This window comes from Sparus aurata, chromosome 2, assembly GCF_900880675.1.
Source record: "Sparus aurata chromosome 2, fSpaAur1.1, whole genome shotgun sequence".
Classification (NCBI taxonomy): Eukaryota; Metazoa; Chordata; class Actinopteri; order Spariformes; family Sparidae; genus Sparus; species Sparus aurata.
In genome coordinates, this window is record NC_044188.1 from 25,652,329 (window position 1) to 25,679,080 (window position 26,752).

Consider the following 26,752-nt stretch of genomic DNA (forward strand, 5'->3'; position numbering starts at 1 on the left):
TGTCCCTGCTTATTGAAGGGCACTAAAGAATGGGAAACAATGACATTTTAAACACAGTCATCATCAGTGGTGTAAAAAGTAAGGATCCTTTTCTTAAGCAAAAGTACTAACATCACACTGTGAAACACCCCACAACAAGTAAACATCCTGCGTTCTAAATCTTGAGCGAAAGCATGTAAGTATTATCAGCTAAATTTAAATGAAAAGAACAAAAAACAAGGTAGAAGAAAATGAAAAATATGTAGAGTAGAGGTACTCATTCTGTAGTAAAATTATTATTATTTTTTTAAATAACAACTGATCCTTCTGTGCATCACAAACATTCAAAATGAACTCCACATATGTGGTAATGTTGCTCATATCAAAAATCTGAAAAGAAACTAGTTACTAAAGCAGTCACACAGATGTAGTGGAGTAAAAAGTACAATCTTGATGTGGTGGAGTAGAATTATGCATGTCATCATTATGAAACTTTTTATTTTCTATTTTTTATGTTCTAAACTAAGAAGATTCCTTTTAGTTTCACGTTTAAAACAGTTTCCAGTGAGGCATCATGTAAGCAGGCTTGTGTTGATGAGATTCTTCACCCGTCTTTGGATATGAAACTTTCCCCTGCAATTAGGAAAACATTTGATTTGCTTTGTAAAGTGGTTAACACGACACTGCCCACTCTCTCCATCTGCCAGTGCCCCCCTCGGTGCCAGCATGTCGGATCCAGGGCACGCTGGATGTAGGCAGTGACATCATGCTGTTCTGCAGCTCCGAGGAAGGTATTCCCACACCGTCCTACTCCTGGGAGAAGCTGGACGCGCTGCCCAAGCTGCCGCACAACGCCATGCAAGGTATTACAAACAACCTGGCCGTCGGAGTTCCTTTTTGCCCCACCTTCGCTGGTAAATCTCACACACATAGCGTAGCTCAGACTCAGCAACAATCCCACCATCTCAGCCACCTGTCATGTGCCAGGCCCAAACTACTGCCCACCTGAAGGCCCCTCCCCCAACCCAAACCTGACCCGACCCCCACTGATCCTGCTGAGGGATGATGATGGATGGATGGGAGTGATTCAAACCATGTGAATATTGTGAATGAGTGTCAGGAATGAGAAGATACGTGGTGTTTTTTTTTAAATGATTTTCCTCATTCTCTTATGCTGAATACCAAATCTGACACATTTCCCCGCCAAATCCAAACACGTTCTGCTTCAGTTTTTAAACCGAGCGGCGGCCTAACACACATCCAGCTCCCCTTAGAATGACAGGAGCGGGTGTACTGGAGTTTGGTTTTCAGCATCAGAGAACGCTGTGGACTCTCCTTTCTCTCCCAGCTGTGTTCGTTGCACAGCCAAAAACATCTTCATCTTTGTCTGTACACTACTGGTCAGTAGAAGGCTATTATGTTAGCGTGATTGCTACATTAATAAAACTAATTGTTTCTCTCATACTGCCATAGGAACAAATAACGTAGATAGACATGAGCGAGGGGCTGCATGTTTCGAATGACCCTGAATCTTAATTGCAAATTCGGCAAACAAAGGTGGCTGAACACACTTCAGTTCTCCGCATTTGTGAGACGCTAATAGGAATTTCTGGGAATCAGCCTTTTGATATGTTAACATCGAACAACCCTTTAGAGAGGCCTAATTGTATTTCGCCTGACAGTTCCTTATCGTTACAGTTCACTTATTGTATGCTGTTGACATGATTTCCTCTAAACACTGGTCTTGTAAATTATGTATATATTAAAGATCAGCCATTAGAGAGATGGATCATTGAGATATTTTAATTCAGGCTATTGCTGAGGGGTTCGATTCCCCTGTCCTTGGGCAAGATACTGAACCCCAAACTGCTCCTGATGTGCCGGTCGGCACCTTGCATGGCAGCCACCACCATCAGTGTATGAATATATGTATGAATTACTGTAATTGGCTTTTGACTAAAGCGTCTGATAAATGCCCTAAAAAAACTGATACACCTCTTTAAGGTGTTCTGTATTGAGTTTTGTGCCCGTCTTCTTCTGCTGTTTGCATTTGATTCAAATTGAAATGAGTACCTGATCGGGCTGTATCAGTTTTAATTGACACGGACAGATGTACTGTAACATCGGTCACAACATTGTCGAGAGAGCAGGTGGAAATCGGGCTCGCTTCCTTTTAAACGAATCCAGTAGTGTACAGCTCTGTGGTTCTAAGCTCAACCCATTCATCATTTGTGAAAGAAAGGAATCTGCAGCTATAGTTTTTTGCTGTACAGGATGCTTCACTTGCAAGTCTTGTATAAAAAGGCTATATAGCGCCCTCTGCTGGTAGGAAGTTGTTCAGTTGAATGTTTTGCCATTTCTTGCACAAGATTAGTATAAAACAAATGAGCCAAATTTCAGGTTTTGCTCAAATTATGAATGAGTTATTTAGTTTAACTTTATCCTGTGCTTTACATTTGTGTCATGTGTTCGTGTGCTTCCACATTCTGCCGTGTGCATCCATGTAAATGCGTTTTAGTCTTTCCATTAATTACCATGTGGCTGTGTGTGTGTGTGTCCTTCAGACCAGATGCAGGGCACTGTAACTCTGAGAAACATCAGCACCAGCACCTCAGGACTCTACCAGTGTACCTCCAGCAATGCAATTGGCAAGAGCACCTGTCTGCTCAACCTGCAGGTTGTGGCACGTAAGTACACGCCGCTTCTTTCCTGCTGGATCCATGCGACGCTGTTATTGTCGGATGTAGACCAGCCGAGCACACGTGGCTGTGTTTGCTCGAGAGGTTACATTTTTAGATCGGAAAAGCCGCCTCCTCGCCTGACTCAAACACTGATGGATGGGAATAAAGTTAGAAAGTCTTCTGCTTGAGTGACACGTGTCACTGAGACGGATAAACAGAGTATCAAGCAAACAAAGAACAAGACCAGAACATTCTGAAGATAGCAGCACTCCCCACTCAGAAACAGACAGAGGGTTTGTTTAGGTCACACAGGGTCTGACAGTTTGACAGGAAGGACTGTAACATGGTTTTGAGTCTCTCTCTCTTTTTTTTTTTTTCATTTGACAGTGTGTGGCAGTCTGACACTCAGATATACATGCTGACAGACAGCAGAGTGCTGAGTCTGGAGATGTAAATACTCAGAAAGAGGAGGCGTTATTCAAAACCATTCTGATCTATTCCTGTTTCCGTTTTACTTGGGGTTTCTTTGGAGAGACTTGAAATATCTCGTATCCGTTGTTCAACAGGTTTAAAAGCTCGGATCTGTCAGAGTCAGCAAGCCGAATGTGCTCCTCTTAGACAAAAGTGTATGTTTTGGCATTCACTCTGAAAACTGTCATCCGCCACACAGTTCAGTGCACCTGAAAGCTCATTCTTTAAACGCTTAGTGTGTAGGACTTAGGTGCAGCTATTGAACACATGATAAATGTTAAACTGACTTGCATTTATATAGTGCTTTCCTAGTCTACCAGCGCATTAGAACACTTGTCACATTCACACACACGTGCATACTCTGTGTGCAGAGGCTTCCGTACAAGGTGCCGACCTGCGATACAGCGGTTTCCTAACTAAAGGAAGCACTGCATAACCAAATGTGATATTGAAATGATGTTTTCAGTGGAACATAATCACCTGAAACTAAGCTTGGAATGAGCCTTTTATTTATACAGAGGAAGCAGGTCCTCGTCCATGTTCACCATGTCGCACCGCCATGTTTCTACAGTAGCCCAGAGTGGACAAACCAAACGCTGTTTGCGTTTATTTTATATTTAGCGTCCAATGTAGTTGAAAACTTCTAGACCAAAGTTTAATATTTTGTTGAGTTTTTACTTGCATCATCCCAAAAGTGATTGTAACATGAGTCATTTCTGCCCCGAGTCATATTGAAATACTAATTGTAATAAATGTTTTGGTTATTTAGTTATCTGCAACACCCAGCTCTCTCCTCAAATGAGGCTGGTTCTAGACGTCTTGGACTGAACACATTGTCTCTTTATGTGGAACAACATTTGTAACACTTGCTCCTCTTGTCTTTCCGCCCTGCAGCCCAGCCCCAGAGTGTGGGTCTGATAGCAGGGACCATCGCTACAGGAATTCTGGCTGTCATCATCTGTTGCCTGTTAGTGGTGGTCACACTCTTCTACTGGAAGAACAAGAACAAATACGACGAGGAGGAGATTCCCAACGAGATCAGGTTTGGCTTCCATTTGTGGCCGTCCCTCTTCGGGGGGGGGGGGGGGGGGGGGCGTGATTGCAAACCAAAAGCTGCTGTTGAAGAAGAGACACCATCGTTTTCATGGATGTACTGGATGTAGTGTCTCTGCTGAAGACAAACAGGGATTGTTTACTTGCGTGCACGTATTTTAGACAGTGTCAGGGTGGAGACTACATCTGCTGCCTTTCTGCTGCACTTAAAAAGATGAAACGATAGCAGCGTCTTTGTGTTTTCTGTTGTAGAGTGAGAAGTGTGTCAGCCCTGTAATCACATAATCACATAGATTCCGCTCAAAAACCCCACGAGTAATTTGGATTTAAAGTTTGGAGAATTCAGCTTAATTTGATCCCCTAGCTGTGGCAGTAGCAGTATTTTTTATCTCCATCACCACAGGCTAATTTGCCTTTCAAACCGTCTGTGAGGCTCTGTCAGTTGTTTAAACACGCTGCTGCCCTAAATCACTCCACGAATCATTTTGGAAGATGAATCATTGTTCAGATAGCCGAGGCTTTGGCTGATTTGGATAACATCTGCCTCATTTTGGGCTCCGCTACAAAACCTAATTCTGCTTCCATCCCTACGGCTCCGCTTTTCCCCACTTAAAGCAAATATTACAATGAATATATTTTATCTCAGGCAAATGAATTACCCAGGATTACACTTCATACAAAACACCATATAGATAAACATGGACTGAATGAAGTGCAACTTTAATGGAGTGTTTTCATCTTAATTTTCGAGCACTCTCTGTGTATTTACAGAAATCTAAAAATGATATATGTTCTTAAAATGTGCCTGCAGCCTATTGGTATTGTTGAGTTTTAGAAGAGGTTTTACTTTTTAATGATTAATTAAATATAAAAAGTCACCTTTTTTGTTCAGTTTTTTGTAAAATTGTAGTTTTGGGTAAAGGTTTTCTAGTTACTGTGACCACCCACTGCATATTTGACAGGGTCAGAAATATTTAATTTTACATCTGATTTTGAAAAGATGCAGATGTAGATTTTTGGAAAGTGTCGGGGTTAGAGAAGAGCTTTAAATGTTTAATGTGTCACACAGGATTAGTGCTAAATATTTTAAGACTGTCTATCCGACTTGCTTAATTGCTTAATTGACATCTTCACAACATCATCCCGTATCTTCTCAACAGAGAGGATGACCTTCCTCCCAAGAGGTCATCGTCGGTGAAGGCTTTCCATGCGGACGCCTCATCCTCAGAGAACGACACGCTGACGTCCACCAACACCTACAACAGCCGCTATTGGCACAACCCCAAACCCAACTATGACACCAACTCCTACACGCGCTACAATGGGGACACGCGCCAGACCTTCTCCACCGCTGCCCATGGCGCACACGGACACGGACAGGCCCAGAACACAGGACATGGCCACAATGCGGTGGTTACAGCGCCAGGCACAGCCCCACTGTCCCGCCACGCGCCGCCCACGACGACGGCGACGACAACAACGTTCGCCAACGGCAGCCACACGCTCCCGCCACCTAAGACTCTGGTGGTCACTACAAACTCTGCCCCCTCCCCTCCCGCCATGGTGCGCAGCAACGGCTCTGTGAGCCTCAAACCGGTGGTGACGTCCACACACGGCCAGCACACGCACTCCTACGCGGTGAGCCAGGCCACGCTGGAGCGGATGGGGGCCGTGCCTGTCATGGTGCCCGCCCAGAGCAGAGCAGGCTCGCTGGTCTGAAGTTTGGTAAGACTTTGAGACTAAATGAGTGTTTGGGTGTGATGTCTGAAATCCACTGATGAAAAACAGAAGGAATATGGGCTGAAGCAGCCCGCTGCCCTTTACAACTGTGTCTTTCTGTATGTCTCGACCTCTTTAACTCAAAACAAACTGGGATTTCACAGTGCAGAGTTCATTTGATGCCAATTCCTTGATGGACAGAAACGGACAAGCACTACAAGCTGATCATCCCCTTATTGGATGGATATCCCGGCCGGTGTGGTGGGAACATTTTTTCAACCATTTGGGTGATTTTCACAATGCTGGAGTGAAACTTCCCGCAAAACCTCGACTCCCAGGTGTTTTTTCAGGGCTGGATCATTGTGATGATTGTGTTTTGTCTTTTTCGGACTCAAAGCAACACGAGGCATTTTCATCTCAGTGTTTCCATACTGCATGGTCAGACAGAAGTGAGCTTGGAATTCCACATAAATGCATGTGTCCCTTGGTTTAGGATACCAAATGATTAAGTCCATATTGTTTCCAATAATTTCAGTTGTAATTTTGACTTTGGTGATGGTGATGATGAGGATTATGCTTTGAAAAAGTGAATGTTTAAACGTCTGTTGAGAGTAATCTAAAGGATTAAAGCATACGAATGGAATGGCGTTGGGTGAAAAGGCCTTAGCTTCGAGAGAGAGGGGTTTTATTGGGTGCAATACATCACATAATATACTTTACTTCACTGAATGCAAACCTTTTAATTACGTTTTTGCACCTTTCAGAGCTATTTTATATCAAAACTGCTGTCTTACTATGAACAATAACTCTTACTAATGATACGCTTTACCCATAGCACATAAATCAAAACTTGGCTGCACACACAGATTACCGCTGATGTTTGAAGATAGCACAAGTGATGGATTTTCAGAGAAATAAGAAAACGCACAACATTTCTCACAACAGACAACTAGTGTCCCACCCCTACTGAAACTGAACCTGCAGTTGGATGTCGTCTTCGCTGTGTTCATCCCTGCTGTTGTCCCAATCTGGTTCGTGTCACATCAGTGCTGCTTTGAGAAAAGATGAGAGGATGTCGTATTTCATAAATGCTTTATAAAGAGACAAATATATATTTAAAGGTGATTTTTTTCCCCTTGACAAAGGCTAACACCTACTGTTTTCTACTGTACATATTGTAACTACAACAGTAGGCTAGATTGTGAATCAAAGAAAAATACATTACATGTCTGACTCAAACATATTTTACAACTCACGTGTCTTAATTTTAAAACTGTTCTTTTTTTCTTTGTTACATCAGACGACAAGCTGGGTTTGATAGGCGGTGGTGTCGGTTTCACTGGAGGGACGGGTTTTTTTATGCTTTCATTTTTTTTATTGAGTCTTTGCCATTTCATCTCAACAGGTCTGAGTTACATACAGTGTGGTTTAACATTGCTATAAATAATAGACACCTATGCTGTATATGGTAGAAAGTATCACTGTGTTTCTGACCTACTGTGTTTATAGTTTAACCAAATCTCACCAGTGGAAGAAAACAGCCTGTCACAGAACTGTTCCATAATTTAGCAATCCTCATTTTCTTGTTGTGCATTACCCTCAATGCACAATGCTAATAATATCTTGTAGCTACGATGCAATATTTGATACAGCAATTATTTGTGTGTTACATGCAGTATTGGAAAGTGAGTTTTATTCTTCAAAGTAATTTTCTCTTCGCGTGGGATTGATGAGTTTCAATTCAACGTGCTGTTTTTGGCATTTAAATCTTAACATTACACCTATTCTAACAAACACAATCCCATGATTCAGGGCGGGTTTGGTCCAGATTATTCTGCTGACTTAAGAAACACTTATTTTAATGTGTGAGACTCAGATTTATGTCTTCATGTCGTTTCTTAGTAGGTGTTAAAAGCATTCACAAGCACTTAATTTAATTAGAAAATAAAAATACTTGGAGGGTTGGCAGCTAGTCTGGAGTATTATCGTGTCATTTTAAATTGAAAACATAAATTAACAATGCTTTTTAATCCCCCCAATAACATTTGGATGATTTGAGCAATAAATACAAGCCAAGGTCGTGTACTTGTGTTATTGATGTCATCCCTTAAAGGGCCAGTGTGTGGGATTTAGTGGCGAATATGTCACTTAATATTCATCATGTTTTCATAAGTGTATAATCACCTGAAAAAAGGAATCTTTTATATCTACAGAGGGAGCGGGTCCTCCATGTTGCGCCGCTATGTTTCTCCAGTAATCCAGAACAGACAAACCAAACACTGTCCTCAGAGAGGGCCTGTCATGTCTTTCATGCGTAATGACCATTATAGTGGAGGGTGAGACGAGGGGGGTTGAGTTGGTTGCAATCTCAAACCCCGCCACTAGATGTTACTGTACTAAATCCTACACACCGGTTCTTAAATTCACACATTTGTAGAGTCTCACAAACAGACCTGCTCATAAACAGTACCCGCTTTTTTCCTGGAAATCATGATGGTAATGGCTTTTAGTTTAAAACTGCATCTTAACCCCTCTACTACGTGATACTATTCAGTCACAATATGTACCAGAACAATTGAAATCTGCTCATATTATATTTGACCCAGTTACAGACACATTTATCCAATTTATCAATTTGTTTTCTGTCTTTTTGGCAGAGCAACACACACGTACACACACACACACACACACACACACACACACACACACACACACACACACACACACACACAGGTTTATAAATACAGCAATGCTGAAAAAAAGGTGAAATGATCATAGGTCAGCCATCACCTCGTCTCCTTTTTGTCGGAGAGTGTTTCCAGAGTAAACTCTTCTGTGTGTGTAGGTTTCACTCACCACTCGTCCCAATGTCCCTGCCCTAAGCACTGGCTGACAATTTCAAAGAAGAACTTTTTTCCTCCAAGAGCTCTCTTTATTCTTCCCAGAGACAAAAAAAAAAACCCAAAACGAATTCAGGCTGGAGAAGCTAAACTGAGATTATCTCACTCTAACTCTGTCCTCCGTTTGCAGGAACAACGGAGGACAGAGAGCACAATCGGTATTAAACTACTGAGGGTTTTAACCCAGGTTAAATCGACATTTCATCTTCTACCCTGGCCATAGGTTGGCGTGTGGGACACAAGGTGGTACATGGGTTGTGTACATAGATAAATAACGACATGTGATATATTGCCAATAGTACAACCAACCTGTAAATATGTATACAAAATTACATTTGTTCTTACTGTTGGGTTGAAATGAAATAGGAAAAATAACACTGGAACTTGTAGTGAATAAATATTGTTAATACATTCTAGTGGGCATCCTGCTCGTTTGTTTGTGCGTTATGTGTTTCTCTTGGTGTAATGCAAATGTCCTGACTGCTTTATGTTTTAGGGTGGAAGAAACGTTACACCTGTCAAGCACACTTCTACCTGTTCGACCCATCCTGCCCTGTTTGCCTACCGAGGTTCCCTTCCACTAATCCATCGCCCTGCCCTTCCCTTCCCTCCTTTTACTCCCTCTTGCTTCACCCAGTGCATACCTCTTCCATCCCTCCTTTTGCAGGTAGTGTGAGGGGCCTGTAACTGGCCTAGTTGACTCCAGAGACAGTTTTCCCACATTTAGATTTTACTTTTTAGGGCATTTAGCAGACACTTTTGTCCCAAAAAACTTACAGTAATTCATACATTGATAGCTGCCATGCAAGGTGCACATCCGTTGCAGTTTTGAGTTCTGTATCTTGCCCAATGACACTTCAACATGCAGACCAGGCGAATCAAACCAGCAACCTTCTGATAACAAGATGCCGGCTCTGCCCTAACTCGCTCTAACTCACTCCCCCACATTCATCCTTCCCTTCCTGATTTCCATCCACCCATCCTCAATGTCATACACTTATGTCACACTCCTATTTTATTAAACCTGTGGTGGCATGCTCCTGGCAAGCGAATCAATAATAAATGACAAGTGCAAGAGGAGAGAAAACAAGATGTCATGAAGTAGAACATCACCCTTAAGAAAAAGAAACACTGTTACTGTATTTTAGCTACATGTAGGTAAAGATTATGGATGAAATGTCTTATGCAGAGTGGGTATCGACTTCAGAGGGATTCAGAGGGAGCCGCTGCTGTAATATGAATAACACATTTCAGGCTTCGCTCAGCAAGCTTTCTATGAAACTCATTCATCGAGCCTTTCGGCACTGCTGCAGGCTGTTAAGACAACCATAAAGAGGGGAGCCGCACAGAATAACAATATCAAGAATATGCAAGTGGGCTAGTTTCTTCATGTGCTTGGGGTTTCTATTCCCATGACCAATAGTGTGATACAGCAAAAGTGAAATGTCTTCGAGTAAAGTTATAGATACAGACCAGATACATGATCAGATACTTACTGCACATTGACCAAGAATACCTAATTATTTGATTTGTTTTAGGTTGCATTTAGGTGTGTGTGTGTGTGTGTGTGTGTGTGTGTTTGTGAGAGAGAGAGAGAGAGAGAGAGAGAGAGAGAGAGAGAGAGAGAGAGAGAGAGAGAGAGAGAGAGAGAGAGAGAGAGAGAGAGAGAGAGCACAGCATTGCTTTATTGGCACCTGGCTGATTTATGCATGGCCAAGATCATTTTATCTGGCTCAGCACTTTCTGCCATGTAGATTGGTAATGTGCAGTACACTGTGTGTATTTAAGTCATGAGGAACTGCAGTTCTTGAATTATCCACTAGGGGGCAATATGTACACACTCACTGCAGCCAGGACTTCCATGAATAATTCAGTCTGAGAACCCCATCATGAGAGTTCAAGACAGTAAATTCTAAACCATTCATTGTAAAAGGCAAGTGTAACCACTGGTAATGGATTGAGTGTTAATGGACTTATTTAAATTCATTTGAATAACACTTGTCTTAATGGTGATGGTTTCATTACTACTCTGAAGTGTCATCGGTATTCCTTTTATTCTCCCTCTAACCAATTTCAGCTTCCAGAATCAACGGGAGTGACCTTTGGAAAAGCAGCGGAAAGGGCAACGGACCAGAGCTGGTGTGTGTGTTGGTGTCTCTGTGGAAGCTAGCGTACTATGTATGTGTTCACACTCCCAATTAGAGCACTGAGGTTAATTATATTTTTTTCTGAGATCTGATTTTTGATCAGTCAAAGGAATCTTTCATCCTATAATCTATGTATATGTCTATGTATCATTTAATACAAATACACTCCCCATCTGTCTTTTTTCGCACATATACTGTTCTACATTACATGTCATGCACGTGGCCACTTCCTGTCAAGAGACTGTCTGACAGTTGTGCGTTGGGCACAAGAAATTACTTGTGTGTCCAGTGTTCTGCAGACACTGTGCTTGGCACTGTCCTTGCACTTATCGTTTTGAAAAGCGCTACCTAACTGCTGCTATTTTCATTATTATCATTATTATTGCTTGTCTTCTGTAGCTTTGATAGATGTCTTTACAAATGCCTGTGCCAATCTAGACACTATATTTCTATCTCCTGCCAAGGCCAAATGTAGCAGAAAGCTTTTAACTTTATTGAATTATTTTATTTGTGTGTGACCATGTGCTTAATGGTGGTCACAAGAGGTCTGTGACATCTTCTACACTATAGAAATCTCCAGACTGTATGAGTCTAAACTCTCGTCTGTGTTCAGCTCTCTCTCCACTTGTTTCCATCTCTTGTTAGACAATTTTGATGCTTTAATTTGTAAATTGCATCCCTGATAAGGTTTTAAAAATCAGTCCAATTTATACACTCTTTTACCTTTTAGCAATAATCACTCAAACTCAATCTAAAGCAGCAGCAATGAACTCTTGACGGGAACAGAGAGTCCGGATTATGCTTTTGTTGTAGGCACAGGAAACATAACTGAGTGCATATTCATCTTTTCACTGATAGCCCTCTCATTCTCTACCCTACAATTCACTAACTGAAGCCAAAAGGTAATACACTGACGACCAGGATGGGGAACAAATGAAAGAGAGACGGAGAGAGAGAGCGAAAGCAGGCAGGAACCCATTTCCCAGCAGGGCAGACAGGTAGCCAACTATGGCGCTGAATACGGCCAATCAAGCTCCCTGGTTTGCAGGCTGAATGCACAATGCTGTTTCTGAGAAATCACTTTGGATGGCCATTACATGGCCCAAGCCAAAATGTTCCCTCCTTACTTGTGCAGCCATCCCATAATAGCCCTAAGCTGAGGAGCTGGCTCACTTTCACCTCCATGGGCCTGCTGAAACCACACAAAAAGGGGAAACGCTGTGGGAGAGTCCACAGTGGGTTTCCAGTTTGATTTGCAATGTCATAATCACACTAAATGTGTACTGGACAGTCCCAACTTCTATCAAGAGGTTAATTAAATCTATGAACCACTTTAAAGGAAATGTATTCAAATCAATAGTGATAACAGTAATAGTACATGTTTTGGTTATTCTATAACACGGGGGCTGTGAAAGGAAATTGAGTTCAGTCCCTTTATGCTACATAACAGGAGAAATGAATGAAGTGTGGAGGATGGACTGTTGAGACTCACAACCTGAGGAAAGACACTACCTGGTTGGGTGTTGTCTTTTAGTATCGTTATCACTTATTCTCAGTGGATACCAAGTGTAACCCAGTGAAAGAAAACAGGTTAAAAGTAATGATTGTTGATCTAGATGTACTATTTCTATGCTGAGAAAGCGAGAGATGACAGGCCAGTCAGAACACAGAGTTCAGCAAGTCCGCCTCTGCCTGGGCGTGATTGACAGATCATGACCTACCAGCATGAGCGGATGTGTGCGGAAGAGAGGAGACGTACTCATAGCGAACGGAGCACTATCAAGAGAAGAGAAGTGAATTAGCAAGTTAAGTTCGTAGTTGCTAAAACGTATAGTTTATGCACGCCAGTGATTCAACATAGAAGAGACTATCCAGGGACGGCCCGGAGTGGGAAAGTCCCGTTTTTTCCTCAGTCGATCTCGGTAAGCGTTGTGCTAATGTTGCTAACCATGTGTGCTGTGTCAAGTAGCATGCCTGCTATTGAGTTGGTCGATGCTAGCGGCCTAGCGGCTAATAGCAAGCAAAATCGCAATGTTAATGCTGCTAATTAGTCAACTTAACAGTATTATATGAGAAGGAAGTATTGAAATACCTTAACATGTTCATTTTGTTGTGTTATTCTTTAAAGATGTGAATGGTTAAACATTTTAATGTGAGAGATGTCAGTTATGTAAATGCACTTGTATTTTCACTTGAGAGTGGGCATTGCAAATGTCAGCAGAGCCATATGTGACAGATATACGGCTCATAATCTTTACAGTAGAATACAGTAATGTATGCTGATTATATGATATTACTGTGAAATGATTCATATTGATTGAGATTTAAAGTTATTGAACTGAACCGAAGTGTAATGAAAGGCCTAAAATGTAATAATTAAGTATTATATTGTATGTCATGCTTAGTGTTACATTTTTGTTATGCTTTGGAGTGATAGTTGTACAACGAATATATTAGGTTAAATGTTAAATTCCTGTTTGTAAAACAAAACAGGTCAGGTCTTATGGATGGAGTGAGAGCTTCTTCAGGAGATTCATTCCAATTGATGGCGAGCTTCCCAGCGTGATTCTGAACCGATTCATCAAATACTCCATCTGGTGGTAGGGTGGTGCCAGCCGCAGGACTGTCACACATTCACCTACATTTGCTCATATCCCAGGAACATTGATAAGAACACTGGACACTTGAATGATAAGGAATCTTCAGACAGTGGATTTGAAAGACACTTTACTGTGATAGTTATCACAGCACAGACAGACTTTACTGACTTTTTGACTGACCAGATTTATTATTTTAAAGGGCCCATTTTTATTTCATTGTCATTTATGTGTTATTCATGGTGTGTGAATTATCACCTGAAAGTTCATTTCACTAAACATTCAGTTGAAACCTACCTTGTCGTCTGTGTACTTTCCTGTATGGTTATTGTAGTCTCTTCCCTTAGCTCCTTATGAACCTAGAGTACTAGTGTATTAACCAGGAGTGGGTTACATGGAAAAAACTTGGCGAGAGCTAGCCAGGAGCTTTGTGGACAGACTGCAATCATACATGAAGGTCACCTGTAACTAGCAACATTTTGATTTGAATAGCAGTATTTTGTTGCATATGGTGTTTATTTTTCTGGTCAAAGATATAAAACTTTTTTGAGTGATACACTTCAAAAATGGAGATTGTTGAGAAAGAGAATATCAAAGTACCAAACTCGCTCATAATTAGTGGGCTGTCTCACACCTCTGTAGATGAGGAGATTGCGGATTACCTAAAGCAGTATGGGTTAATTGCAAGGATAGTTCGTATTGATAACTCTGAGTCTGAATTTCACAAACAGGCCATTGTTGAGTTTGAATCAGGTGAAGCAGTACAGACAATTGAAGCCATATTACCATTAGAGAGGCCAAGTTCTGCAGACCCTAAGATCATTCACCATGTACAAACCCTGTCTAGTGTCTACAGCGGTAATGCAGGCACTAAGGTCACTCATACATTTCTATCTGAGCTTAAAGACATAGCCAAACTGAGTGGAAAGTCCTTTGAGGACATTTTACGAGAGGAGCTAACTAGGATAACAGACACCATTAATGACCCTAACCAACCAGTGAGTGAGGAGTTAACGACCCCTTCTACAACTGCCATAGCTCCACCCAATCTCACACAAGCTAAAGAGTCAAAACTTACCACTGTTGAAACTCCACTTCAGGCTGAACCTGCTACACCGCTATTTTCACCTGTACAAGGAGAGACCATGCATAACTTCAACTTGTCCCCTGAGCATCTCAGTACCCCAGATGTACAGCGTGTAGTCGTGGAACATATTGTGAAAAGCACAGATATTGCATCCCAGTTCCACTCTCCTGCTAAACTGAGGTCTTTCTCAGGGAGAGTCCCCTGTCCCAACTATGAAGTTGACTATGACACCTGGAGAACCAGTGTCGATTTCTACTTGACTGATCCCACTGTTTCTCAGTCACAGTTGGTAAGACGAATCGCCGACAGTCTCTTACCTCCCGCGGCTAATGTAGTGAAGCCTTTAGGTCCCCAAGCTCCTCCACACGCTTACCTGGATTTGCTTGACTCAGCGTATGCAACCATTGAAGATGGAGATGAGTTGTTCGCTAAATTTCTTAATACTCACCAGAATGCAGGAGAGAAGCCATCTGGCTATCTTCATAGGCTACAGTCATCCTTGAATGCAGCTGTGAGGAAGAAAACTGTATGTGCAAGAGATGCAGACAAGCAGCTACTCAAACAGTTCTGTAGGGGTTGCTGGAACAACTCATTGATTGCAACGCTCCAGCTGGAACAAAAACAGAATGATCCACCCAGTTTCTCAGAACTTTTGCTGTTGTTACGTACCGAAGAAGATAAGCAAGCAGCTAAGGCTAGCCGAATGAAGCAACATTTAGGAATCACCAAGCCAAAAGTTCAGGCTAACGCACAAGCTGCATGTATCAATGACATAGATGATTATGATGTGCAAACCCAAGATAACAGTATGTCAACAGCTGTGGAGCAGATTAAGAAACAGATAGCCAATCTCCAAGCACAGATTTCAGCTTTCTCAGTTGCAAAAGGAGAACAAGCTGTTAGGTCTAAAACAGCTAAGACTCAAAAAGCTAAGGCAAATGAGAACCGACCTATCCCTCAGATCCCTCAGAAGCAGTCACCAGGCAAGACCCCGTCATTGAGGCCCAGGCCATGGTATTGTTTTAAATGTGGGGAGGATGGTCATATCGTTGCCAGTTGTAGCAATCCTCCAAATCCGCAGCTGGTTGACACTAAGAGAAAAGAGCTGAAAGAAAGGCAACAGGCTTGGGACAAGAAAAACACTCCTAGTGACACTCCCCCTTTAAACTAGGAGTCGTTCCTATTGAGGGACAAATGGGAACAGGTGAAGTTAAAAGTCCCAACTCAGAGCATAAAACACGATTCACAGCATCACTAAAAGAACACAGAACAGCACAAACCAGAAAACTGCCTAAAGGTCTTGTAGGAAGTAAAAGCACCGCTAACGTTAAAGTTAATGGAGTTGACTGCCGCTCATTGCTTGACACAGGATCCCAAGTTACAACTGTGTCTCAGTCCTTCTACAATTCGCACCTGTCAGACTACACTATCCATCCAGTGAGCGACATACTAGAAATAGAAGGAGCAAATGGTCAGTCAGTTCCATATGCAGGCTATGTGCAGGTACGTGTGCAATTTCCAAGAGAATTTATTGCTTCTGAGCCGGAAGTTGAAACTCTAGCTTTGATAGTGCCAGATGTCCGTTCCAACAGTGACATACCTGTACTGATTGGAACTAACGCTCTTGATCCGCTCTATGAGCAATTTTGTGATGACAGTTCCCTACAGGCTAAATCATACTGTGGCTACCAACAGGTTCTAAGAACCTTACAGCTCAGGCACAAACAAAACTCAGATGGTCAACTTGGTTTTGTCAAACTGCGAGGCCCAGAGACAGATATTATTCCAGCAGGTCAGAAAGTTGTATTGGAAGGTTTTGTTAATGTCAGTAGTCTGAACAATGAGAAATGGGCGTTAGTTGAACAACCTACCATTTCATCTTTACCTGGTGGAATCTTTACTGATGGTTGTCTGATTTCCATTCCAACGCAGTCTCCATACAAGATCCCTGTTGTGTTAAGAAATGAAACCAGTCATGACGTTGTCCTACCAACTAACTGTGTTATTGCTGAGCTTAGTGTCCCTCAAGAAATCACACAAGCCCAGAACACTGCCAGTTGTCAGCAACAAGAAGTTAGTCAGTCATGTCAACTACAAACAGATAGCTGCTCAAGGCAACCGCAGTCTGCTAACCACACAAATCCACAGCCAGGCAACATGCCTGAGAGCTTCCAGTTTGATTTTGGAGATTCCCCGCTCCCGTTGGAGTGGAAGACTCGAATAACAAAAACATTGAACTCCTATTCTGATGTTTTTTCTCATCATGAGCTTGATTTTGGCCATGCAACAAAGGTAAAACATCACATCAGATTAAAGGATGAAACACCTTTCAAACTGCGGCCCCGCCCCATACATCCACAGGACTACGCAGCTGTGCGACGTCATCTCCAATCCCTCCTTGATGCAAAGGTCATCAGGGAATCTGAGTCTCCATTCTCGTCACCCATTGTGGTTGTCAAGAAGAAGAATGGTGATATCAGACTGTGTGTAGATTACAGGAAACTAAACCTTCAAACTATCAAAGATGCATATGCATTACCTAATTTGGAGGAATCCTTTTCAGCACTCAGTGGGGCTCAGTGGTTTTCTGTAATGGATCTGAAATCAGGGTATTATCAGATCGAGATGGAGGAGAGTGACAAGCATAAAACAGCTTTTGTTTGTCCTTTGGGATTTTGGGAGTGGAATCGAATGCCGCAAGGAATAACCAATGCACCATCCACATTCCAGCGCTTAATGGAGAAGTGTATGGGTGACATACACCTGCGGGAAGTGCTCGTTTTCCTTGATGATTTGATCGTCTTTTCCAAATCCTTGGAAGAACACGAAACTCGATTGACCAATGTCTTGAATCGACTGAGAGAAAATGGCCTTAAGCTGTCGCCAGAGAAGTGCCGTTTTTTTCAAACGTCAGTGCGCTACTTGGGGCACATTGTGTCGAGAAACGGAGTTGAAACTGACCCAGAAAAGGTTAAAGCACTTAAGACCTGGCCGAGACCTCAGACATTGAAGGAGTTGAGGTCCTTTCTTGGTTTCTCCGGTTATTACAGGAGATTTGTACAAGACTACGCAAAGATTGTGAAGCCCTTAACAAACCTCACTGCAGGTTATCCACCGACACATAAGGGGACCAAAGTAATCAAAACCGATGCCAAATACTACAATCCCAAGGAGCAATTTGGAGAAAGATGGACACCAGATTGTCAAAAGGCTTTTGAGGAAATCATTGGTAAGCTTACCTCGTCCCCAGTCCTAGGGTTTGCTAATCCTCAGCTACCATATGTCCTTCATACGGACGCAAGTACAACTGGTCTTGGAGCAGCATTATACCAGGAGCAGGATGGGGAGAGTCGTGCTATTGCTTATGCAAGTAGAGGTCTGTCATGCAGTGAAGCTAGATATCCAGCCCATAAACTGGAATTTCTTGCTTTAAAATGGGCTATCACTGAAAAATTCCATGACTACTTGTATGGAAACACCTTCACAGTAGTAACCGACAACAACCCCCTCAGGTATATACTCACCACCGCCAAACTGGATGCCACTAGCTATCGCTGGTTAGCCGCCTTGTCCACCTTCTCTTTTGATATCAAATATCGTACTGGAAAGCAGAATCAGGACGCGGATGGCTTGTCAAGAAGGCCACATGGGGAGTTGACTGATGACAGTTGCTCTCAAGAGGAGAGTTCACGGATTTGTGAGTTTACCTCACACCACCTGGCTCCTGTGGATGTAGTCAAGGCAACTTGTCAGTATCACATCGTGGAAAAGGAGGAACCATTACTGTTTCCTTGTCTAATTGAGTCACTCGCTATTCATCCAGATGCTATTCCAGCTGCATTTGAAGAGGAGGACTCCTTTGAGGGGTTTTCCATGTTTCCCAAGTACAGTGACGCCGAGTTGGCCAGACTTCAGCAAGCAGATCCCGACATTAGTGGTATCATAAAGATGATTCAGTCGGGAGAACCAGCACCTGCCTGTCTAAAGTCTGAGTCACTTGAGTTTCGACTAATGCTGAGAGAGATGAGTCGGTTTGAACTGAAGGATGGTCTGCTATACAGGAGGCGACAATGTGACAACAAACAAATGTATCAACTTGTCCTCCCACATGTATTGAAGTCATCTGTGCTCAGTAGTCTTCACAATGAGATGGGTCATGTCGGGGTGGAGCGCACTCTGGAGCTGGCCAGATCTAGGTTTTATTGGCCTAAAATGTCATCTGATGTTGAATCAAAGGTCAAAACCTGTGAAAGATGTGTCAAAAGGAAAAGCCAGCCAGAAAAGGCTGCACCTTTGGTCAGTATCAAAACCAGCCGACCCATGGAACTTGTCTGTATGGACTTTTTATCTCTGGAACCGGACAGCCATAACACCAAGGATGTTCTGGTCATTACAGACCATTTTACTAAATATGCCATTGCTATACCTACCAAAGACCAGAAGGCCACCACAGTAGCTCGATGTCTGTGGGAGCAGTTTCTTGTTCATTACGGATTCCCAGAGCGTCTCCATAGTGATCAAGGCCGTGACTTTGAGTCTCTGATCATTAAGGAGCTTTGCACCTTAGTAGGTATAAAGAAAACCAGGACGAGTCCGTACCATCCCCGAGGGAATCCAGTGGAGCGGTTTAACCGCACATTGCTGAGCATGCTGGGTACTCTAAAGGAAAAGGAGAAGAAAAAGTGGCGTGAGTATGTGAAGCCACTCGCTCATGCATATAACTGCACGAGGAACGACGTAACTGGTTTCTCACCCTACGAGCTTATGTTTGGGCGACAGCCTAGACTACCCATTGACATTGCTTTCGGGTTACCAGTCAGAGACAGCTCAGTCACTTCACACTCCCAATATGTGAAAAACTTGAAGTCTTACTTGACAGCAAGCTACCAACTAGCTATGTCAAATGCAAAGAAAGTAGCTGACAAGAACAAGCGAAGGTTTGACATGCGGGTGAGAGAGGCAAGTCTGGAGATAGGAGATAGAGTTCTGGTGCGTAATCTCCGCCTCCGCAGTAAGCATAAACTCGCTGACCGGTGGGAGTCCACTGTTTATGTGGTACAGCAGAGAGCAGGAGACTTACCTGTCTATACAGTATGCCCTGAAGGTCAGGATGGTCCAACACGCACACTGCACCGGGATCTACTACTTCCATGCGGATTCCTCTCTGAAGTAGAGGAAGAGTCTGAAGAAACCAGACCCATTATTAAGCCCAGAACAAGACGAACCCCCATCCAACCCGATGAAAGACCGCTGGACTCAGAAGAGGAAGATGACAGTCCGTTATTTTATCCAGTTGAAATGGTTGAGACAGAGGCAAGGGTCCGTGAGCCTGTCAGTATGACTTTGCCTGAGAGGGAAATGGCAACTGAAAATAAAACAAGTCCTCAAACAAAATCTTCACCTGATCTGGAAAGTGTATCTGAAAAGGAAGCAGGAAACTTACCTGTGAACTTACCTGAACCTTCACCAGCAGACGTGTCGAACTCACCTGTGGAAAAAGGAAGTACAAATCTGACTGGAAACTTACCTGATTTAACTCTAAACAACTCTGAACCTGTGGAAAACAACCCAATGGAACAGGAACCTGAAAACAACCCCTGTGCTGAAACAGAAAAACACGTTGATTGGATGGAGACACAGAACGATGTAACTGAACTTCAAAGCTCAACTCATACATCCTTATCAGAAATGGGAAGGGATGAACAACTAATTGAGAGAGAGCAGGAACAGTTAACCACTTCCAACAGTTCTCATGAGCAGACTATTGTTGGAGCAGAAGGTACTCCTTTGCCAAGTTCATGTGACTTAGCGGATGCTCCTCAGACAGATCTTAACCAGCCAGCTATCGCTGATGACCATGTTTCTGTAGAAAACACAGATGGTGCCATTAGTGATCAAAGTATGGACACTGTACGTAGATCTGAGCGTTCAAAGAGACCACCTCGAAAGTTCACTTACCCAGAACTTGGAAATCCCTTGATTTCCTTTGCTCAGACTTTACTGGAAGGATTTAATAGAGTTTTAGTTGAAACATTTGAAAGTAATAATTCTTTTGAAAGGAAGAACATGAAGGGACTCATGTCAATTTAGAGGGGGAGGGTGTAACCCAGTGAAAGAAAACAGGTTAAAAGTAATGATTGTTGATCTAGATGTACTATTTCTATGCTGAGAAAGCGAGAGATGACAGGCCAGTCAGAACACAGAGTTCAGCAAGTCCGCCTCTGCCTGGGCGTGATTGACAGATCATGACCTACCAGCATGAGCGGATGTGTGCGGAAGAGAGGAGACGTACTCATAGCGAACGGAGCACTATCAAGAGAAGAGAAGTGAATTAGCAAGTTAAGTTCGTAGTTGCTAAAACGTATAGTTTATGCACGCCAGTGATTCAACATAGAAGAGACTATCCAGGGACGGCCCGGAGTGGGAAAGTCCCGTTTTTTCCTCAGTCGATCTCGGTAAGCGTTGTGCTAATGTTGCTAACCATGTGTGCTGTGTCAAGTAGCATGCCTGCTATTGAGTTGGTCGATGCTAGCGGCCTAGCGGCTAATAGCAAGCAAAATCGCAATGTTAATGCTGCTAATTAGTCAACTTAACAGTATTATATGAGAAGGAAGTATTGAAATACCTTAACATGTTCATTTTGTTGTGTTATTCTTTAAAGATGTGAATGGTTAAACATTTTAATGTGAGAGATGTCAGTTATGTAAATGCACTTGTATTTTCACTTGAGAGTGGGCATTGCAAATGTCAGCAGAGCCATATGTGACAGATATACGGCTCATAATCTTTACAGTAGAATACAGTAATGTATGCTGATTATATGATATTACTGTGAAATGATTCATATTGATTGAGATTTAAAGTTATTGAACTGAACCGAAGTGTAATGAAAGGCCTAAAATGTAATAATTAAGTATTATATTGTATGTCATGCTTAGTGTTACATTTTTGTTATGCTTTGGAGTGATAGTTGTACAACGAATATATTAGGTTAAATGTTAAATTCCTGTTTGTAAAACAAAACAGGTCAGGTCTTATGGATGGAGTGAGAGCTTCTTCAGGAGATTCATTCCAATTGATGGCGAGCTTCCCAGCGTGATTCTGAACCGATTCATCAAATACTCCATCTGGTGGTAGGGTGGTGCCAGCCGCAGGACTGTCACACATTCACCTACATTTGCTCATATCCCAGGAACATTGATAAGAACACTGGACACTTGAATGATAAGGAATCTTCAGACAGTGGATTTGAAAGACACTTTACTGTGATAGTTATCACAGCACAGACAGACTTTACTGACTTTTTGACTGACCAGATTTATTATTTTAAAGGGCCCATTTTTATTTCATTGTCATTTATGTGTTATTCATGGTGTGTGAATTATCACCTGAAAGTTCATTTCACTAAACATTCAGTTGAAACCTACCTTGTCGTCTGTGTACTTTCCTGTATGGTTATTGTAGTCTCTTCCCTTAGCTCCTTATGAACCTAGAGTACTAGTGTATTAACCAGGAGTGGGTTACACAAGCAGTGTTAATTTCTTTAATTTAAACTATAATGAACTGTCAACAAGCTTTTTTCCATGACTAAGACGAGCTGATGACGAGCTAAAAATATATCTTTCATAATTAAAACTATGATGAAGTAGATTGTTCTCACTACCACTCGGCGAAATTGTTGATTTCCTCCTGATATTATGTCTCATCACTGTTTGTAATGAAGTCCATTTGCAGTTAGTTGTACTTGAGCCCGGAGTCCAAAGTTTTGGATGTTCATGGATGTGAATGTATTGACTGCTGAGCTGAAGTCAACAAACAGCATCCTGAAATCTCTTTTGTTATTTTCAATCTGTGTGAAGACTGAGTGGATGGCAGTGTATGTGGCATCCTCTGCCGATCTGTTGGTTCTGAAAGTGTACAATATTTATTGTGCTTTGGAGCCAGTTTCTCAAAGCACTCCATCAGGATGGAGGTGAGTCAATTCATCATATTAAACCTCAATAAACACATTTTCAATGGTGTACCCACAAAGCCTTTTAAGGCAAGTCTTGCCACTCGTCAGCCATCTTGGCAACCTCAGGGCGATATTTTCCACCAACAAGACCAGGCCCCTGTCTAAATAAATGAATGGGGAGAGAATCCAAAGTGCCGTTATGTGACGCCGTCAGCTCATCCCTCCAGAGCATTTGAACAAATGAGAGTTTAATGTTTGAACAACCTCATCTTTCTTGTTAATTCTGTGCTTTAGCGTGATATTCTCTTCCTCCCTGTTTTTTCCATCCATCTGCAGCTGCACTAAATTGTTTGAAATTGAATCTCAACTGTGTGCTTGTGTCAGTACAACAGCCCAATTGGCTGATATGTTTCCCTGTTTGGCTGTGATAAAGCAGAAGATTGGCTTTTGGCCATAACATTATGGACTCCTCTGCTCAAAACGCTGGAAGCAGTTTGTCCCCTTTTATTATAATGTTTCTGGTACCAAGACAGTTGCTAAATAAGTGATTCAGCAAGAGATCTGATTTGTCAGCCATACAAATAGTATTGGAGTCTAAAGTATTTGATAATAAATGTACTTAAGCATCAAAATATAGGTAAAAGTGAAATCTACATCCAGATGTATGTCTATACTTTATGCTATGGGTTGATCATCAGGCTTGCTGATTATTGGATCCAATTTCAACATGCTGTTAATGTTAATTATACAACTGTAAGCAAAGAAAATACAGTGACAAAGCTGAGGGGAACAACAGAAAGGAGAGAAGAGCAGCCGTTTGATGGCAGGGTTGTTTCCCTGTCTGATGGGGTAGCTGGAGTTCTTTAGATGTTGTTAACCCCCTGAGTCAGAGGTCAAAGTATCCATCTGGGAGAGAATCAATGGAGCACGGGAAAGAGAAAGAATAGAAAAAACAAGGTGATGAAAAAAAGATGCAGCACTGTGACGGGGAGGTTCAGAGAAGGAGAGTGGCTCAGGAAAACAATTTAAAGTTTGATCAAGCATCAGATGAAGTTAGTAAACTTGGTTTATTGGGAATGGCTAAAAGAACGCGCCTGCAAATGTTATTTCTTCATAACTTGGAAATATATACAGCACAATATCAAACAGAATGAGGGGACGGAGAGAGTTTGGCATCAGCAGTGGACGAACACAGCATGCAGTGTTGGATTATTTTCACATCTTACTTGGTGATTGAGGAATTATTCCTGGAAAGTTTTATCTCGTTCATGTTGATTTCGAAGTGTGAGGTGTGTTTTACAATGAGCTAAAATGGGATTAAGCTCGTCTTAGTTGGGTAAAAGAGACAAACTTGACTTTTTTTCTGTATAGTAAGGAAAAAAGCTGCAAAACATTTCCTTTCTAAACATTTTTTTTTAGTTTATTTAGTTTACTTATTAGACTAAGAAGCAAACCTTTCACATCTCCCAGCTCATACTATGTGGCCACAGACTATTGCCTCTTGCAGTACAAAGTAGTATACAAGACAGACTGGGCTGGGGTTAGCAAGCAACTTTAGGAGACATCCCTGCAACACTGTTGTTTCCTCAATTTCTGTTGAGAATGTTAATTCACCGTTTTGAATGATTTGAACCAATATTCTGTCCATATTTTGCAAACTATACCTATAATCTCCAAATAAGTGGCGAGTTAACAGTCTATGGCACCACAATTATTAAAAGACATCCGTGGAGTGCAGAGATGTTAAGGTAAATCATGAGGAATATTGCTTCACCTATCTTTGGGGAGAAAACACGGGATATATAAAGAAACTCATCAACAGTTTCTCTGATGTTCACTGAGGGACCAACAGTGAGAAACAGCCTGGAGGATCAGTTCACCGGTTATATTTCTGAAACATCAAAATGTAGCGTATACAGGAAACCATGGGAAGGGAGAACTCGAACATACTATTTCTCAAGATGTGCTGTGCTTTGCTTCCACCTCCTTTAGCTTGAGGCACTGCATCAGAAATTCTCAGCACCGAGGACGAAGGTATTGCATGGGTTTGTGTGTGAGAGAGACGGCGAAAATAATTTCATAGTCTCATTCAAACCCACACACCAGCTTCGTTCCACTCCACTTCACTTGTTTTGTATCCGCGGTATATTGAATGAATCATGAATCTAGAGATGGAGAACGGGTGGAACTGTCCAGGTTAGAAAATGAACTCTTGGTGAACTTGTGGAGGCCAAAATATATGTGTATGACTTTCAAAGAGAAAAAAGGGACACACCCTAATTTTGAACCTAATGAAAACCACCCACGCACCCAGGATAAAACCACGGGCATGTTCAAATTTGCTCGTTTCATACGTACCATAATGACATTTCTTCTACAATACATGTCACGTCATACTCGCATTACATGTACATGCACAGATCCTCGTGTTGGGAGGTGGAGGCAATGGCGGCACTGCCACTCCACAGACCACTATGGGTCTGCCGAGTGGTCTTATGCCTAAACCTCACCAGACCACAAGCACAGCAATTGTCACAACGAAAAATCCAAGCAACGCCTAAAGAAAAGCAAAGTTTCTCCACATTTAACAAGCATGTGATTCAGCGTGGCGTTTAATTCAGCTGCATACTGCTGTAAAATGCGCTGATAAACCTGTCTGATGTGCATGTTACTGTTCACCTGCTCATTAGATGGTAAAAGTGGGACAGACTGGACGAGATAAGAGTCATGTGAAATGGAATGACAGTTATGAAAATTGTTCTGTCAACAGGAATAGAAACATGGGTCTTTATCTCACAGGCTGGGAATGAAATTCAGGTTGGCTTGTTGAACTGAGTGAAATTGCAGAGCTTTCAGGATGATCAGATAATTGATATGAAAGAAAGAAAACCCTGCATACAAGAGACAATTAACCTCAAATTCTGTGCCAAGTCACTTTTTCTTTAATGAAAGAATGCTAAAATGATGAGATACAATGCCTTGTAAATCGTCCATGTTTGCGGTGGTTCTTCGTGGTTCAGTGCAGACATTTTTACCGTAGCTGTATGTGCATGCAACGCTACAATGCAGGTGTTGTAAGATAAATATAAAGTCTGTTCAGTTTCAGTTTAAAATAGATGATTTAGGTTTTGGGTTAAACATGCTTGTTTTAAACCTCTCTGGCTGTCTCCAGACCTCAGCATCAAAACTGATAAATGATGATGTGGCGTTCAGAAAAATACACCATGAAACCTCAAACTGGCTCCACGTAAACAATGTAAAAGCTTGTCAGGCAACAAGTGAAATCCCCTCCCAGTACAGTCACACCCTTTTAATGAAATTCATTTGGCGAGACAGTTAAAGTGATGAGCAGATCAGTGCTGCCTCCAACACATCCCCTTTGCTTGTAAATAATGAAGCTGTGGGGTCTCGGCCTTTTCTTTCACCGCGTTTTGCCTCCAGTCACACTGAGAAGAAAGAAGAGAAAGGAGTGATTGGATTGCAGGGAAGAGAGAATATTACAGAGGCATATCTAAGCCTTATGTCAAGGCCTCACCACCTGTCACATAATCAGTTTCCTAGCTGCTGGCGAGGATTTTTCAGCTTCCCCTTCTGTCCGTCCTCAATCGATTTCGACCTTTTCCTGTCTAGGTCTATCTCCTCTTTCTCCTCCCTTTGTTGCCCTATTATTTTACCGGCGGCCATATTGTATTTGTCTGGAAAGAAAGAGGTGTGTTGGGCGTCAAATAATGTATCACTTCCCACGAGTGCCGGCTGTTCTGGTACTTTGTCTGCTACACTACAGTAAGTCGAACGTGAGGCGAATGAGGGATACCAGGCCGAGGAACTTTGAAAGTCTGACCAAAGACGACGTTTATATTCAGGATCTAATTTGAATTTACAAACATACTTTTAGTGTGAATCCAGGCGTGAACTTGAGATGCATTGTTAATATAATGCCAGGCACATCCAAAAAAACCCAACAACAACAACAACGCTGTGAACAACAGACTTGACAACACGGACAACTCCGGCATCACAGACGATCAAACTGCCACCAAAACCTCTCCATGGACAGAGAGCATTAATAAACAAATTCAGAGCAGCTGTGCTGGCAGGTGGCAGGTGACACAGTCAATCACATGAAGAGGCAAGGGCGAAAAAGCTCTCGAGCTTATTGAATAA

The 26,752-nt window shown here is 42.2% G+C and overlaps 3 protein-coding genes across 5 annotated transcripts in view; all 3 read left to right on the forward strand.

Annotated features, from left to right (window-relative positions):
• The window catches only part of igsf11 (immunoglobulin superfamily member 11), a 111,558-nt gene extending 102,339 nt beyond the window's left edge, over positions 1–9,219 (forward strand). For both annotated transcript variants that reach the window (XM_030404457.1, XM_030404465.1), the window contains 4 exons: positions 687–842; positions 2,544–2,666; positions 4,026–4,173; positions 5,345–9,219. In XM_030404457.1, the coding sequence (XP_030260317.1) occupies positions 687–842; positions 2,544–2,666; positions 4,026–4,173; positions 5,345–5,903 (986 nt within the window). In that variant the 3' untranslated portion in view covers positions 5,904–9,219. The remainder of the gene's footprint in view (positions 1–686; positions 843–2,543; positions 2,667–4,025; positions 4,174–5,344) is intronic.
• Positions 9,220–12,531: 3,312 nt separating this feature from the next.
• On the forward strand, positions 12,532–15,805 carry LOC115596593 (zinc finger CCHC domain-containing protein 12-like). Its single transcript, XM_030441808.1, has 2 exons — positions 12,532–12,872; positions 13,444–15,805. Exon 2 carries the CDS (start codon positions 14,114–14,116, stop codon positions 15,803–15,805), a length of 1,692 nt encoding a protein of 563 aa, XP_030297668.1. The 5' UTR covers positions 12,532–12,872; positions 13,444–14,113.
• A 2,442-nt stretch (positions 15,806–18,247) lies between these two features.
• On the forward strand, positions 18,248–22,060 carry LOC115597025 (uncharacterized protein K02A2.6-like). 2 transcript variants are annotated; one of them, XR_003986996.1, is made up of 2 exons: positions 18,248–21,089; positions 21,661–22,060. XR_003986996.1 is itself a non-coding variant. In XM_030442593.1 (2 exons), the coding sequence occupies exons 1-2, from the start codon at positions 18,508–18,510 to the stop codon at positions 20,722–20,724; spliced, it is 2,148 nt and encodes a 715-aa protein (XP_030298453.1). In that variant the 5' UTR covers positions 18,248–18,507; the 3' UTR covers positions 20,725–22,060. The 2 variants fall into 2 exon arrangements, 1 of the variants encoding a protein (XP_030298453.1); XM_030442593.1 differs by having other exon boundaries at positions 18,248–20,051; positions 20,121–22,060.
• The last annotated feature ends 4,692 nt before the right edge of the window (positions 22,061–26,752 follow it).